The following is a 17,197-nucleotide window of genomic DNA, read 5'->3' as shown; positions in this document are numbered from 1 at the left end:
CAGGCATAAATTTCTGCCACAGATAGTATTTAGTAACGTCCTATAATGACAAAACCCAGAAAAAGCTGCAAAAGTGAAATATACAAAAAATTCTTAATAAAGTGTTATATTTGATAAGAGGTTTGGCTCTCAATATCACAGTGGAGCTACATGAAAAGGAATGTAGAAGTGGGCAGCTAAGGAAAAAGGTCGTTTTACGTGGCCATTATTATAAGTTTGACAGGTTCACACAAAAGATTATCCCTGTTTTGATCTGTTTTGAAGTCTGCATCAAAACTGAGAATTATTTATAGGCCAGTCACAGGATGTCAGTCACAGTCACTTCTGGGATGTGAAGCACCTAGATTTTGTGGTTGCAGACTGACAGACAACAAAAATGACCACATGTTATCGCCTAAAAATACAAGTGACATACCCCTTACTTTCATACGTAAACATAACCCTTGCGAATTGTATGTTAACATTAACAGCAAAGTACATGTCAGATTATTATTATTATTTGGGGGGGGGGGTTGTTTTGTCATTTTGAGTGATGTGGCTGCCCATAATTTTCTAGTCTGCAAAAAGAACAAACAAACTTGGAAGTCCATCTCTCTCCTGTCTCAGTAATTTACACATTTTCTTTTTCAGTTCTAATTCTTTATTTGCATTGATTTCTTTGTTGTTGTTGTTGTTACATGCCCACAAACAATGTTGTGTATTGTTTTCACTTGTTTTTAGATCCTGCTATATGCATAATCTCTCTTTTAGTATTACAAGCCTCAGCATTCTCTAATGCAAGACACTTGTGTCCTTTCAGCATTGGAAATACATCTGTCTCTTCAGCTGATCACTGATGCTGTTCACTGAAGCCTCATCAGAAATTATCTCAGCGGAAGGGCGGCTTTCAAGAAGCAATTCTTACGAAAGGGAAACAAGGAGAAAAGGCTGAGGTATGCTAGATTACACAAGAACTGAGCTGAAAATCAGCTGCAACAGGCCCGATGGAGTGAGGAATCCAAATGAGACATTTTGGGTTCAAGTCATAATTAGAGCAGCTCAGGAGAGAGGTGCAATAGTGAGATGCCTGCAGTGGTTTGAGTCTGTATTTCAGCCACTGCTGTTGAGAATTTGGGCAAAACTGATGAAATCATAAACACAGAAAAGTACCAAAGCATTTTTATTGGCAATGGCTTAATTTTTCAGCATGACAACGACCCCAAACACACTGTCGATGCAATAAAAATACACCTGGATAGAAAAGACACATTGTCAGTCATAGAGTGGCCTCCCCAGAGCCTGGATTTCAACATTAGTGAATCAGAACATAACAAATAGGTTTCATCACCCAAAGAACACTGCAGACTTTTGCGGGGTACAATAAATTGTATACACTGCAGCTAGAATAATCCTTCTGGCTGAGGTGGTACAGGTATAGAAAGCCAGTGTTTCTCTGTAATTTATATACCCTTATACTTACCTGCTGGTCCAATTACAGATGCAATTTACAGATGTCTCTTTTACACGGTTACCATGCGGTTGCACAAAGCAATAAACAGATAAATATGTTTACTGTCAAAATATTATTTCATTTTTTTCTTCAAATTGTATTTTTGTAACTTTTTTCTTTTAGTTTGTATCTACTTAATCTCGAAATAGTACTTCGAGATTCATTAGTACATTTCAACTTCATTCTTTAAAAAAATCATTAAAAACGAATGACTAATCCTTTCTTTCCCGAGTTCTCTTTATGCTAATGTTACAGACCGGTTTGTTGCGAATCCTCGCTCTCAGAGCAGTCTGTACCTTGCATTTACAGCGCAGTCTACATAGACAGAGAAACAGGAAATGTATAACTTCACTATCACAAAGTTAAATCTTTAGTTTTTAAACCCGGAAATAATGTGTGCAAGCAGTAAACAGCAGATCAGTGCGTGTTTTCAGCACAGGAGCAGACACATTTTGGTGGCGTTGTGTAAAGCTCAGTAGTGTTTTTTTCCAGTTGTTTTCACGTATCTTTCAACCTACGATCGCAATACTATAGAAACGCAGAACAGCGGGTGTGTCCATATCTTTTGGCCCCATACACCGGAAGGGAGTAGTGCCTGCCTGTCTGTCTCTCTCTGTTTATGACAGTGTGTAGCGCTGTTGGAGAGGTAGAGCTGCCGGTGTTTGCGATGGGAGTCACAGCTAACTAGGAAGGGCGACTCTGTCTTTAAGTGTGGCAGAAATCGAAACAAGCAACTGTCAGGGGTATCGCTGTGTAGCTTCGCTGGTTAAGCGGGACTACAGGGCATTTCACTATGGAATTTGTCAAACTAATTCTTCTGTTTTGCTGCCTACACGATATTGCAGGTAAGTTTGCCGTTGACTAACAGAGAAAGTCTTTAGAGCTCGTCAGTAGAGCTAGCGCTAATCGGATCGTGTAGTTGTACTGTCGACAGTTTAACTTGCTAGCTAGCTGGCTGGCTAATGTTGTGGAGACTGCGGTTAACTTGTGTGTGTTTTTTGTTGTTGTTGTTTACAGTGTGTAGTCAATCTGTATTAGCTGTTATCTGGTTAATTAATTATGTTTGGCTGATACAGGTTAAGTACTCCTGTAGTAGAGGAGGGGGGGCTTGTCTTTCAGTCACTTGCTTAGTGGGAAATCTTTACACTGTTAACGTCTATAAACAAGAGTTTTACTGCCGAATATGTTTGTTACCATGAATATTCAGTGTCGCTAGAATAATTTGAGACTAGTTTAACAAAAAACTTTCGTTTTGTCGGACAGTCTGTGAAAAGCAGGTTAGGTATGAAGCTGCGTGACAAGCAGTTGCATCCGTCAGAAAGGCACCTGAAGCAAAATACGGTACTTTTTTCTACTGCTGACTCAAGCATTTGGTCGAAAGAGATGATATATATCCCGTTCTTACCGTGGATGAGTAACTACCTGGGTGTCGATATATTATAAGTTTTAATATAACTTAACCACCTTACAAAACTTTGTCCAGGCCCTTCTTAATAACATATTTTCTACAGTATGTCAGATTGGTACTTTAATTGTACTTTAGGCATCAACATTTGTAAGACAAACAGAGCAAAACTGTGATTTTGTGTAACTGGTGATATTAAAATAGATATAATTTGTGTGTAAATGAAAATAAAATCATCGCTAAGGGGTTATTTCCAGATTTAGTACAGTTACACCACCTGCTTCACAAAACATCAAGACAGACGAGCTTAAGCTCACAGTGTAAAATGTGTGCATGTGATTAACTGCAGATACTACACCTGTGAAGTTTTATTATCTGTGAGGGCAGTGACAGATTTATTGAGAGCTGGGGGCTGTCATGAAGAATCAGGACAGGAAAACCAAATAGAAATTGATTTCTGCCTTGTGTTGGTAATGAGCTGCTGTGCTACTTTCATATAATTGTATAATCTGGCAAGATAGCTGGTACATTATTATTCAATTTTCACTTTTTAACATCTGTCAAACCTTCATTAAAAAGTTCTAATATCCTGTGGCAAAATATTGCTGCTGTGTTTGAAAAATTGCTTAATCTGTCATTATAAATAATTCAGTTTCTTGGCTTATTTCAGATTTGTTTCATTGTGATTACACATTAATCTTCTTTATGTCTTTAAAACCTTCATTTGACATGTCAAGATTAAGTACAAAGTGCATCAACGTATTTGCATAAAACATCTGTACTGGCGTTTTTTTGTTTGTTTTGTTTTTTGCAGTAGCACAAGTGAAATTGTGACTCGAGTGACTACGTTTTTTCCCCCCTGCTTCCATCTCACAACTTTACCTTTTTTTTCTTTTTCTTTTTTTTTTGTGTCTGATCAGAAATGTATTTTGAGCTTTCAAATCAAATCAAATCAAATCACTTTTATTGTCACATCACATGTGCAGGCACACTGGCACAGCACATGCGAGTGAAATTCTTGTGTGCGAGCCCCACAAGCAACAGAGATGTGCAAACACAACAACACAAACGAGCAAAATACAAGAATGGCCAACCTGAAACTAATAAATATATGTACAATATATAATAGTGTATGCATTTCTGGATGTGTATACTAAATATTTTCCTACGTGTGTGTGTGTGTGTGTGTGTGTGTGTGTATACACATTTTTACAAATTAAATAGTAAAAATAAATAAATAAATAAATAATAATAATAAAATATATAAAATATACAGAGTTGAATATGTGCAAAACGAGTGGCATTTATATACAGTGTGGAGTGCATAATGTTGAAGTTCCAGTGGTGAAGCTGAGGTGTCTATGACGTGTTCAGCAGTCTGATGGCCTGGTGGAAGAAGCTGTCTCTCAGTCTGCTGGTACGGGACCGGATGCTGCAGAACCTCCTTCCTGATGGAAGCAGTCTGAACAGTTTATGGCTGGGGTGACTGGAGTCCTTGATGATCCTCCCCGCTTTCCTCAGGCAGCGCTTCCTGTAGATGTCTTGGAGGGAGGGAAGCTCACCTCCAATTATCCGTTCAGAGCACCGCACTACTCGCTGGAGAGCTTTGCAGTTGTAGGCGGTGTGTCCACTGATGTGAACACCAACATGAGGAAACACTATTTATATTCTTGAAAGGGATCGGGAAGGTGGGGCCAGAAATGTCCTGATCAAAACTTCACGCTTTGTGTTTTTTAAATTTTATTAATTAATTTATTTTATCAGTTTAACATAAGCTAAAAGATTGCATTCCAGAGTTTTCAGATGTACAACATGACTGATTTATTATACAAGCTCAGTTGTTTTTAAAAAAATTTTTTCCACAAAGCTTCAAACAAATGGCTTTATGTCATTCCACATGTACCTCTGAAAGATATGTTTGATGTAAGAGGGGCCATTGCAATTGAGTTTGCAATTTGATAGCTTGTTAGTAATGATGGCGTGACATGCAACAACCAATCTTACTCTGTTTACATGCCCAGACATTTTCGAGGAAGTCTGTGTTTCATGTAATGTAGGTTATTTCACTTTCGCACAGCTGCTGTTACTTGGCCTTCTCACAGTCACAGCTTCCTGCAGACATTTTTTGAGTAATGTAGAGTGAATTTTTGTTGTGGACTTGATGCCTACAGGTTTTTGCCAACCCACTTAATTTTTTTTCAGTACTGTATGATATAAAATGTTAAGGAGAGACATTTTAGTCGGGTGCCTGAGATATTGTCTTAGCTGGGCTGCCAGGACCCAGCGTGCATGGCAATGCGAGGCTCAGCTCAGTTCTGATCCATGCTGTGACCATGTCTTTGCTTCCTGTCAGCAGGTTTTTTATCTCTCTCTCTCTGTCTTGCACTTTCCTGCAGGACTTGAGAGTGAAAACAGATTGCTCTGTAGTGATGATGCCTTTTCAGTAAAACTCACTGGCAGTTTAAATGAATTTTTTGTTGCTATCAGTCTGAAGTGAACTATGTAGTTCCTAATAGTGTTGGATAGTATTGTCACATAATGATTTATTGTATTTTTTTATTGTTACAATAAAAATGGAAAATGTTTTAAAAAACAGAAGAAGAATAAAAGTAAAAGAAAGCAATCCAAAGGAACCAACTGATGTGATTAATGTAGGGTATTAATAGAGATGTTAATGCAAGCAACTAAGAGCTTCATTTTGAAAGTAATGTATTTTGCAACCACTGGAAATCAAAATGCATTAAAAATCTCAATTGAATTCCAATTTTTGTGCATGCTATTTTATAAATTATAGATACACATAAAGGTTGTGTACATTATGTTATAAATCACATACACAACATCATGTCATTTTTCCTGTCTTCCTCCGCTTACCCCTAACCAGTTGGGGCGATGGCTGCCCCTCCATGAGCCTTTGAGCCATGAGTTTTTCATTCCCAGCATCGCCAAGGACTTGCTCATAGGGCATTGTCTGACTGTTGGGTTTTTGTCTCTTATTGTAGGGTCTTTACGTTAACATGTTAACCACCTTGAGGCAACTGTTGTTCTGATTTGGTGCTATATAAATAAAACTGGATAGAAATTAAATACATGCATATTCACATGGTAGTGATGACTTTATGTTAAGAATGCAGTGTATTTTATGGCTACAATTTAGGTAGTCCAGTCAATGTTGTATTTCAGTTTGGCTGGAATGTTGACATGCGAGTAGAGCAATCCTCGCTTTTTACCTTTTTTGGATTTTGTGTGTGTGTGTGTGTGTGTAGTATGAGTTGTGAGGTATGCAATGACGTGGAACAAATTAACTCAGATAGTACTGGTTTGATGTTTAAACCTATTTGATCTGGTTTAACTTCCTGAAACATCCTGATCAACACATTTTTAGTAATAAAGAGTAGTTCATTAAATATAGTTGATTTGAATTCTTTGTTGTCACTGAGAGAAGGAAGTGTCTTTTTAACCTTTTCAACATTGTGTAGCTGCCTGCATTTTAGATTCTTTTCAGGCTTGTAACATTCAGGATGTGATGTTTACACACAACATGAAAAAAACCTGCTTAGTAAGATGTCTGTGTATGGGAATCAAGAGTTATATAGAGATTTTAGTAAGTAAAACAACATTACATTTTGTTATATTGTTTATGTTTACAATTCCACCTTTTATCGCTGCCCAGGAGGTTTTGGTAATGTTTGCTTGCATGTCATTCTGCCTGTAAACACGATTAGCTTGAAAAGTTTTGGGTGAATTTTGATCGACTTTTGTGGGAGGTGGAGTGGGGTACTGCTATCAATCATTTAAAATTTGGCTTACATCCACCAAGGTCTTCAAGGTCGTAATTAAAATAAAGTGTGCCATATCCATATTTTCACTGCACTACAAACATAAAGTATATTAAAAACAAAACAAACAAAGAAAACACAATGAATATATAGAAAATACAAAACTACTCCCTTAAAAGTAAGTACTGCCCAGAGAGTGAGCTGCCTTGGCGGACGTTTGCGCTCTTGGCGTGGTTCTTGTATTTGTTTTGCAACAATAACCTGTGTGTGTGTGTGTGTGGGTTGCAGTAAGATGGTACATTTTTTGTTAGTGATAGTTTTCTCAGGTATTTGAAAGCTGCATAAAATGTTAACCTGCTCTTACAACTGGCTTAACTCTGTAACCCTTAACATAAGCTAAAAGATTTCATTCCAGAGTCTTTAGATGGAGAGCATGACTGATTTATCATACAAGCTCAGAGTTGTTTTAGAAACATGTTTTTCTACCGTGAAGGCATCCGGAGATACCTGTCAGCATTCTTTTTGAAACCGTGTACATAAAGAGGTCAAATGTGACATGATATCTTACACACACACACACTGCATACTTCATTATATACATAATATACGAATGAAGTTGGTGAGACCTCCTGCAAAGGTTGATCTGTGTTGTCTGTGTAGTTTGCAAACATTATTTTCCTTGTTTAATGAGACTAAAGAAGATGGTTGTTGAAATATTTTCTAAGTGCATTCATAGACAAGTTCATGCTAGCCTGGAGCAGCCTCTCCCTGTATGGGGAGTTATGCCTCCCACTGACATGGAAATTATGTAGTTGTCAACAGAACAGTGCAATGTAAAAATGCAGATAATGTGGAGCATCTACATCATCTATTTTTGCATTTTTGAGTCTAGGTATCTCTTAGTCATGTGCAGAAAATCCTACAGTACAAAAAGATTAGAACTTGATCTTACTAACAAATCCTTAAATTGAGTCATAGCTGAGGATTTTTTTTTAAGGCCACCAGAGTTGCACAGACACCGACAGACAGACAGATAGATGGACACACACACACACACCCCTTTGAATGTAGATTAGCATTTAAGCAGCCTGCAACAAGCTCACACAATGCTATACAGTACTACTGAAACAGACCCTCGTCACCTGATCGTATCATGTGCTCCTCACTTGTATTTTAAACTGAACACTAGCTTTGTTTTTGTGAAAAGAACAAAGAAAAGGGTCGGTATGGATGCCGGTAGGGTTTTACCTCAGGGGATGTTATAGCAATTGGCTGAATAAGCCTGTTAAGCATGTTTAGCGAGTGCGGGCTTGTACTAAAGCTAGCCAGTATTGTAGAGATCGATTGCTCCATAGGCCATTTCCATTGAAAGATTGGCACGTCAGGAAAATCATGGATAGAAATGATAAAAACGAATTATCTCAGAATTACATGCTAATCTACAGTGGAAAAATGTCAGCGATACGTGAATGAAATTTTAATTATCATTTGATTAATAAAACAATATAAAAACCTATTCGTTTTGATACTGTTGTTGACCAGTACTAAAAAGCTGTTGAACTCTCTTTCAGGTCAGTTTGGGAACCCTTTGAACAAGTATATTCGCCACTATGAGGGTTTATCATATGACACAGAAGCCTTGCACAGCCGTCACCAGAGAGCTAAAAGGGCGCTCTCTCCTCAAGACAGCACCGTGCAGCTGGACTTCCATGCACACGGAAGGTCAGTTTAAGTAGAAACACACACAGCCTTCCTCATGTAGTCACTCTTTCTTTCTGTGCTGACTCAGTTCATGTCCAAGTCTATTATTCTTGTGATCAGTAATTTATATTCCAGCCCTAGGATCAAACAAGAAGTATTTATTTTTATTACTCAGTGGGTTTTTTTTTTTTTTTTGGTTTTTTTTTTTTAGTAATGTGAAACACCTTTTCATAAATTCTTACTGCTTTGTGTGTTGTGGTGATATTTATCAGGTTTTGGTTTTTCTAGTCTTGGTCTGTGTGCACTTTGTTGCCACTGCAAGATTATACTGCACCTTTTTGCATGGATGATCAGCAAGCCGTATATTTGCCTGTCAAATTGATAAGTGCAAGCTCTGTTGCCTAATGGCTTTATACATGACATATTGTGTATTTTGTGACTTGGTTATGCTGGTTCCCTGTTAAAACTAGAGCTGCAGCCAATATGAAATGTTTTTTCAGTGTTATCATACTGGCAGACATACAGTACATACCAAGGAATTGCAAAAGAGCTAAGAAGAATAGCTTTGTATAATTTGTAGTATAATTAGTATAATTTGATTTTCCTTTCTAACTCTTATTATCATCTTGGAGATGGGCGGTGATATTTGAGATCAGTGATGCTTGGTGATTGCCCGTCAAGATAAGACATGGCTTGTTTTCTTATTAAGTATGTACAGCTAATAAATTACTGTGGAAATTAATTTGCTCACCATGGTTTCAGTTTGTGTTGGTTGTGGCTGTATATACAGAGCTGAGCTGAGAGAGGGAGTTGTAGAAAGGTCAATGGAAAATATCTCTTTATTATTTGGCTAAGATACTAGTTATAGTCCTTAAGATAAGACTCATTGCTCAAAGTTCAAACTCAGGTTTTTTCATGTTTCATTTTAACCTGAGAGATTCAGTTTTCATTTATATACATTATCCAAGGATGACCCTTCATCAAACCCATGTCATCTGAGTGCAGTGGTGCCACCCTTGTTTTGGAAACGGGCAACAACACAAATGTTCCCAGATTTGTATCAGCTGAATTTTTGCCATCTCCTGTAAAGGAACAACACTCTGCAACAAAAATGTGTAAGAATTACACATTTTCACATGAACTTGTGAAACGCAGTTAAAGCAGTCAATGCTGTTAATTCATTTTGCAGAAGGTACTTTTAGGTGTGTTTTCAAAAGGTTATTAAGAATTTAAACATTTGTTTTTAAAATGGCAATCGGACTCATACTACTTTAGTGTTTTTCTAATCAGAGTACTTTCTGTGACAGCCTCATTTACACATTCACGCAGGGCTTTAACATTTGCATTTTTAAGCGCTTTGTCTAAAATTCACATACTCACACTCCAGTGGATACATTGGGGCAACTTGGGTTTCAATATCTTGCCCAAGGACACTTTGACTTGTATGGTGAGTTCCCAGTTGGAATGTTTTTTGACAAATGCCCCCTCAACTTGGATTTTCCACCCAGAAAGCCCGTTGTTAGCAATCCAAATGGGGACACTGAACATAAAATGATAGGGAAACCGTTTATTTTTAATCTGTACTGCCACTGTTGTGTATTTGCGACTCACTAAATAAGGCATACACAGAGGAGTGAGCAGGCTCTAGCCACGAATGTGTTTTAAGTGCAAAGAAAATTTAAACAAAATGCTGTATTGCTAGTGATACCTGACTGGCTGAGCCTTGCTAAGAACTGAAACAAAACTTGTTTTTTCTTGCTTTTTCTGAAGCATACTAACTTGAAATCTGGGATGCAGTAGTAGACTGGAAGAACCAGGGATCTGGTCTACCTTGTTAGCCACAGGTTCCCTTCTTTTGGTCAAAATGTTCACAATGATAATAATTTGGAGCTTGTATTATTCCTAATCTACACGAATGAATTTCTAATTTAGCATGACATCCAATCATTTTAAATGTGTCCATGCAGTCCATGTCTTTGTGAGACAGGTATATTTACTGAATAAAGAGGCACTGTAAGACAAAACTGTGTAAATGCTCAACAAAACCAAAGACGAGCAACATTGATTGGTTTGTTTATTTATTCTAGCCCCGTCTATGTGAATACATTTATGAAACTAGACCCTGAATGATTTTTAAGATCAATACCAATATTTGGTGATTTTAAATTCCAATATATTGGCCAATATTTTTTTCAGGCACATGAAACAAGCATCTGTTTATTATGTGTAGTTATTTCTGAGTACTTGCTAAAATATTATGACAATACAGTTTATAATCTTGTTTTATTGTCACAGGTTATGGATTACTCATTTATGTTCTGTCTAAGTCTGTGCAGATCAGCTGGTTGTTGTGTTTGTGGGTTTGAAACACATGTTGGCAGTAGGGAAGATGCAAACTATGCAACTCAAACATTCATGAATCAGCTGAAGCGTGTTCCTCCTGTCTCTTCTTTCCTTTTTAAAAAATATTTAAATTAGTTGCGGTTATAAACTCTGATTCCAGTATATTCGCTAATGTTTTTACTGACGTTTTGTGCAGTGATACTGTTTCATTCCTTATTATTATTATTATTATTATTATTATTATTATTATTATTATATATATTTTTTTTTTTTTTTTTTTTTTTAAATTCTTTATTTTTTTCTTTTGTCCTTTCTTTCAGTTTTTTGGTATTGATACCAGTGGCTTTTTACCCAGCTTTTGCGCTTTTTCCAGTTGTTGCTGAATCTTGCAGAACTTGTTAGCATTGCCTTATTGGGTTGGCAGGAAAATATGATCTCCTCTCTAAAAATTCAGCTTATAGGAAAGATTCTGCTCAATCATCTGCATCATTTGTGAATCATAAAAGCTCACTTGTAAGTAAAAGCCTTAGAATCTGCAGCAGCAGGAGCAGTAAATGGTCCACTGCTTACTCCACAAATACATAAGGCTGGGTGGTTCATGCTTGGGATCGACTGTATTCAGCATCCTAAATCCAGGATTTTTGACTGCGTAAGTGGATATCACTTCTTTAACCGTATGAGCTTTCCTTCAATTACTTCCCTGTCTTGTTATATAGGTTGCCACTGTAAAGTGAGGCAGCTTTTTATCTATGGCCCTGGAACTGAGATTGGTCTGAGGCTCCGAATTTAAGGAGACACACTGTTCGTATTCCACTGTGCGAAGGAGGCTTGTCATGCTTCCACTTTTAGTTTGAACTGAGTTTTTTACTTTACATGGCACAGTTGTCTGTTTGAGGTTATATTGAAGCATATGAGTAAAATTTGAGTGTTTTAAATGAAGAAGCTCACACTTGCAGGCTTATTTCATTTTTGTAGACTAGACATTTTGCACATTGTGCAAAAGCGAAACTTAGTTTGAAAAGTCATGTAGCTCTACTGCCTGTTTTGGTGAGATAACCACTTTAACTCTCTGAGCATACTGCAGTTTCCAAAAACGGCTGCAGTATACCTGCTGTACATCAGTATGATTTATATTATGGAAGCATTAAGGAGCAAGAACTGCACAGATAATGCTGCCTACCTGTTACATTTGAGTTCTAAAAAGTTTCTTAGATTTTTCTTTGAAATAAGTGGACACTTAGTTATAAAGTGTCCAGTTTTCTGCAGTATCACATGGAGTGTAGAAACCTTTGCACATATTAAAACTGTGTGTCAGGTATTACTTGTACAAGATAATTTACTAGACATGTCTGACAGTTACTAGTTATCATGCCAGTTAGAAATATCTAGATTTAACTAAGAGGTCTTGAGGCTTGATGTTCACATCGCATTGCATACTAGAACTTCTTTTCTTTTCTTCTCCTCATCCCTAATCAGTTAGAGCAGATGGCTGCTCCTCCCTGAGCTTGGTTCTGCTGAGGTTTCTTACTGTTAAAGGAGTTTTTCCTTCCCACTGTCGCCAAGTGCTTGCTCCTAGGGGTCATCTGATTGTTGGGGTTTTCTCTGTATTATTGTAGGGTCTTTATCTTCTAATATGCAGTGTATGGAGGCAACTGTTGTTGTGAGTTGGTGCTATATAAATAAAACTGAATTGAATTAACCTGTAGCAGAGATGAGGAGCTACAGAGATGTGGTAAAAACAAAAAAACAAAAAGTGAACTAATAATTGACCACTTTCTTTCAGTTTTTCAAAGCTGAGCAATAATATTAATAAAAGTAGCTGTACCACAGACTATAATACTATGCCACTTGACATTAAGCTTGTGTCTTATGTCCTGACTGAATTCATTTAGTGTGTGCAAATTAAGGCTAACACTCTCCCTTCTGTGAAAACTCAAGGCCAGGCTGTTTGGCACTGTAGAGGTTTGTTGTAACGAGAGAAAAGCGTTCTTCTGTATGCCCACTCGCATGAGTATTTGTGGCCAGATCAGGTGACAGAAGAAGGCAAGTCACAGGGTCTCTGTGTAGGGCTTCTTTACAAAGTGAAGTGCCATAGCAAGCATGTGCTAATGCAATGCTTGTGATTGTGATATAATTCACATTTCTTTGTAGTTTATAGCTTAATAATGAATTAATAAGATGCATAAGTGTTTTTTTTCCTTAATTATAAAAATATTTGACAAAAAACATTATTATTATTATTATTATTATTATTATTGAAGCAGTCAAACAATGCGGCTTATCCATTAATGAATGTTAAAGTTAAGGTTCATACCACATTTTACCACTTTAACCAGAATCTCTTAGGACTGCTTCCCAGTTATGTCTTGATTTCATCTCTTACTCTCCTCTCGTTGTCCTTGTTTCCCACTTTCTGCACTGATATTTAACAACTTCTGACCTGATTTGATTTCTTCCAATTAAGTAATTTGGGAATACTATGATTTTACGATGATTCATTGTGACCAAGCGACTTAATATTGTAAATAGAGCTCTATGTAGTGATAAGTAGGTATTGCCCCCTTTTTAGTTGGAATTTTCTCTGTAGAAATGTCTTGAGGGCACCCCATCTCTGTGTGCTTGGCCTGCTTACTAAGCAGTGGATGACTGTCAGATGCTTGATTCAGTATGTTCAGCAATTGGGATTTGTCTGAATAATTTAGCAGTGAGCTGCTGCTGTGAGACGAGTACCACTGGGTTTATCCTTGGATTCCTCTCTTCTTGTCTTGCGGCCCATGTTGATTTGTTGGTATTTTTTCTGGTCTCTTCTTTCTTTCTCTTTTTTGTCTAGGGCACTTTATAGTTTAGTGATTAGAAACACACTAAATGTGTTTGTTTTTCCACACATTGCAGGAGAGACATGCTTCCCACTAAACCTGCTAAGATAGCTAAATCACATATACAGGTGCAGTTAAGCTGCATTGTTCTGCAAAGCCCAAGCCAACTGTTCAAGTCTTACTTCGTCATTTACTGCTTTGTTTTCTCCCCTTTCTTCGGATTTCCTGCTTCTCTGTTCTCTGAACACACTAAGCTCCTTTACTGAGTTGCTGCGCTCTGAACCTTGACTCACATGGGTGTCAACGACTTGTGGCAGACATGATTGAGCCCCTGCAGTCTGTTGCTTCATGAACTTTGGGATGGAAATTCTGAATAGGAAAGCCTTTTAGATGCTTTTTAGTGTATTTCTATACACCTTTTTTGCTATTATTGCAATACAAAAGATGTAACCCACGATTCCTCTTTGCCAAGCTTCTCGATACACAGGAAACACTGCCAAAACTGTATTGTTCAACTGCTTCAGAAACAAGAGCAGCCACATCCTAAGTGTAGAACAGTTTTTTATAACAGAATAACCAGTGGTTTGTGACTTCAGTGGTACACCTGGCTGCTGTGGGGAAGTTGTCGCAGAGGTGTTAACTTCTAAGATGAGGAGGCAAATGTTGCAAAGAAGGCAGTTAGCTTTTAGACTTTGTAAGGCTTCTTACCAACTAGTCATTCTCTTTTTGAACCCAACCACAGACAGTGTCTCAATCCCTGACGACTAACTCTAAATACATGACAGTGCAGGTTATATTTCTAAGTGAATAATTTACTTTGGCTGTGACCGGAATTATGTTTATGAAGGCAGATTTATTGTTTTAGTGCCAGTATGAGTAATAAGCCAAGGAAACTATACTGTATCTGTTGCTATCTCTGTGTAACACTGCCGACTTCAAACAGCAGGTCATGTTGCAGCCATTGTCGTACAGGTTTAGCAGTTCTCTTATTTCATCGTCTCCTCTTCTGTGTCAAATATTTGATCCTTTTTCTTTCTCTTGGCTTCAGCTGAAATGCTCTTTGGGCAGAAAATCTGTAGACGAGGCCAGCTTGTGTTTGACTGCAAATCTACTTGATCCGTCTAGGTTATTATACATGTTTGTATCTATAAAAAGCATTCCTAATGACATAACAAAGTTTTTACCAAACTGAATACTAACCAAAAGCAAGGCTGTTTCATTCAGCATATCATTTGGTACAATGAACCAATACATGGAAAATAAACAGTAATAAAAAAGGGGTGTGAAATGAAAACTGGACTGGGAAAAACTGAATGCAGGTCAAAAAGTCATCCTGGGGAGGGAAATCCTGAACTGTCTGAGCCATGAATAATGCCTTGCTTTCTAACTCTGCCAGACACTCCCTGACACGTTGTACTGCTCAGAGCATTTATTTGCATTTTGTGTTTTCATTTTGTTTTGCTCTATGAATGTTTCCATGATTGTTGTGTAGAAATGTTACTGTAAGATCCTTAGTCTGAAACAAACCTGTATACTGGAACATCAAGAAAACTTCACAGCATACACTTTGTTCTCAGTAGTATTATGTCCTCTATGACCTGAGATTATCTTAGCTTTGGTTTGGAGACTAATGTGCAGCTGAGGGATTGAAGAACATGCACACATCCTGCCCGACTATGATTAATCTCATTACTATGCCTGCCTATAAGGGCAACTGTGGTATTTAAAATGAGTTAAAAAAAAAAAAGAAAAAGGTGTGGAGTACTTTCAAAATCTGTTAAACAGCCTACTTTAGCTTAAAGATTTCCTGCTGTGAACAGCTTTTTGGCCTTACTGATGATTGTGTAAACACACCAAAGCCAAAAAGGTCTTGAGCCATTTAAGGTTAATACTGAGTCATGTGGAGGAATTTATAATTTGTCAGGAGATTTCTGATAAGGAGTTTGCATCTGAACTGCTCAAGCCTTAGAACCACTAACTTCTCAGAAGTGCCTCATGTGAGCGCCATGTGACGTTTGCCTTTTTGCCTTTTACATCATTCTCATCATTTCCACTGAAAGTGTTACATAAAACAGTGTCTGTGCACTTGCAAGGTTCATGTGGTTTTCCTTGTGAAATAATTCGTCTGACTCACTGAGCTGCCTACTCGGTAACAACACTAGAACGGTGAACCTCTGTAAACATTAGTGAAGTAAATAAGGCTGCTTTCTCAGCTTCCTGTCGTAGATTTCCAGTGTTTGTGGTCCTTTATTCTAAAAATTTTCAGTAAGAGGATGACAAAAACACTGTCAACACTGTGAATTATGAGTGTCTGTCTGCAGGACTGTTGTCCACATGTAAATGTGGACAACAGTCAGAGGAATGTACAAAGTTTGAATGTGGTGTTAGACATTTAATGTAATTGGACATTGTTTCCTATTCTTCTTTTCAGACATTTTAACTTGCGGATGAAGAGGGATTCAAAGCTGTTTTCTCCAGATCTTGTCATTGAGGTGTCAGGGGAGGAGAACCCGATTGATACATCACATATTTATAGTGGAGAACTGTATGGTAAGTCTTGAGTCGCGTGTGTGTGTGTGTGTGTGTGTGTGTGTGTGTGTGTGTGTGTGTGTGTGTGTCTTTTAAAGGTAGTGTATCTGATTTGTAGCATTGTTATTTTTCAATTCAAAGCCTATTTGTATTACCTTTTGGGTGACTTCTCAATTGATGAAACGTTGTTAAATGTGCAGAGTAAACAACAAATCACAAGCCAAATCTCACAAGACTTATTTTTAGCTTCTTTTTTTCCCCAGTTCTTTCTGCTGCTCTTATTTCCCTCCCTTCCTGGACATCTTCCTGCTGCCTGTTTCCAGTAGAGTTCAAATGAACAGGAGGAAAAACAAGGGTGTTTGTTTTTTAGTGATTGGTCTGCATCAAACAAACAGATGGGGAGGAGAGGTGTATACTCCTTGAATATTTTCTGAGCTGATAAGAAGTCAGCTTCTTTAAACCACTGAGTAACATTTTAAAGTTATTCATGATGCATAACTAATCCACACATGTAACAAAGCAGGAAAAGCACAGCGTGAATAAAGTTGTTTTCACACCGGTGCTCTGTAATTACCTTAAATCAAACCTTTTTTTTTTTTTTTTGGCACTGTTGTGCAGTTCGTTTGTGCATGGCAGCTGCACTGGGGAGCAGTCCAAAACCCACTGTAGCCAGATCCTTTGGAGGAGGTGATCTTGATCTGAACAGAAGGAGAAATAAAGGAATAAGATGCAAAATCCTCATTTCAAAGCAAAACAGGAAATGACTAAATGAGAAAATATTGATGTGAACTGTGACGCTTAAGAAGACGTCAGACTAGGGAACAGTGGAACTAATAAACTAATACAGAAATGAGTCAGAGGGAGGAACAGGCAGTGAAGTAAAACTAACATTCATAAAAATCAAAACTTTAATCAAACGGATCACAAAACTGAAATTCATAACATGAAAAACCCATAAAACAAAAACGGCGATCAAAGACTTAAAGTCGGAATCCAAAAGTGAAAAAAAAAACAAGCAAAGAAAAAATCCCTGACAAAAAAGCAAACCTCATACTCTAGAAGCAGTACAACAGACAAAACCGTAAAACAGAAACCTATATAAGCCAAGCCTTCTTCATCTATCATCATCATCATT

At 37.5% G+C, this 17,197-nt stretch overlaps 1 protein-coding gene across 1 annotated transcript in view; it reads left to right on the top strand.

Annotated features, from left to right (window-relative positions):
• The first annotated feature begins 2,052 nt into the window (after positions 1 to 2,052).
• Positions 2,053 to 17,197, top strand: part of adam10a (ADAM metallopeptidase domain 10a) — a 38,516-nt gene continuing 23,371 nt past the window's right edge. Inside the window, exons 1-3 of the mRNA XM_085269409.1 lie at positions 2,053 to 2,334; positions 8,245 to 8,395; positions 15,965 to 16,083. Coding sequence (XP_085125535.1) covers positions 2,283 to 2,334; positions 8,245 to 8,395; positions 15,965 to 16,083 — 322 coding nt within the window. The 5' untranslated portion in view covers positions 2,053 to 2,282. The remainder of the gene's footprint in view (positions 2,335 to 8,244; positions 8,396 to 15,964; positions 16,084 to 17,197) is intronic.

Source organism: Mchenga conophoros, linkage group LG1 (genome assembly GCF_057382185.1).
Source record: "Mchenga conophoros isolate Kocher_MC1m ecotype Shallow Benthic linkage group LG1, M_conophoros_male_GT1.1, whole genome shotgun sequence".
Classification (NCBI taxonomy): domain Eukaryota; kingdom Metazoa; phylum Chordata; class Actinopteri; order Cichliformes; family Cichlidae; genus Mchenga; species Mchenga conophoros.
Note: the sequence above shows the minus strand (reverse complement) of the source record. Positions and strands in the feature narration are given on the sequence as shown.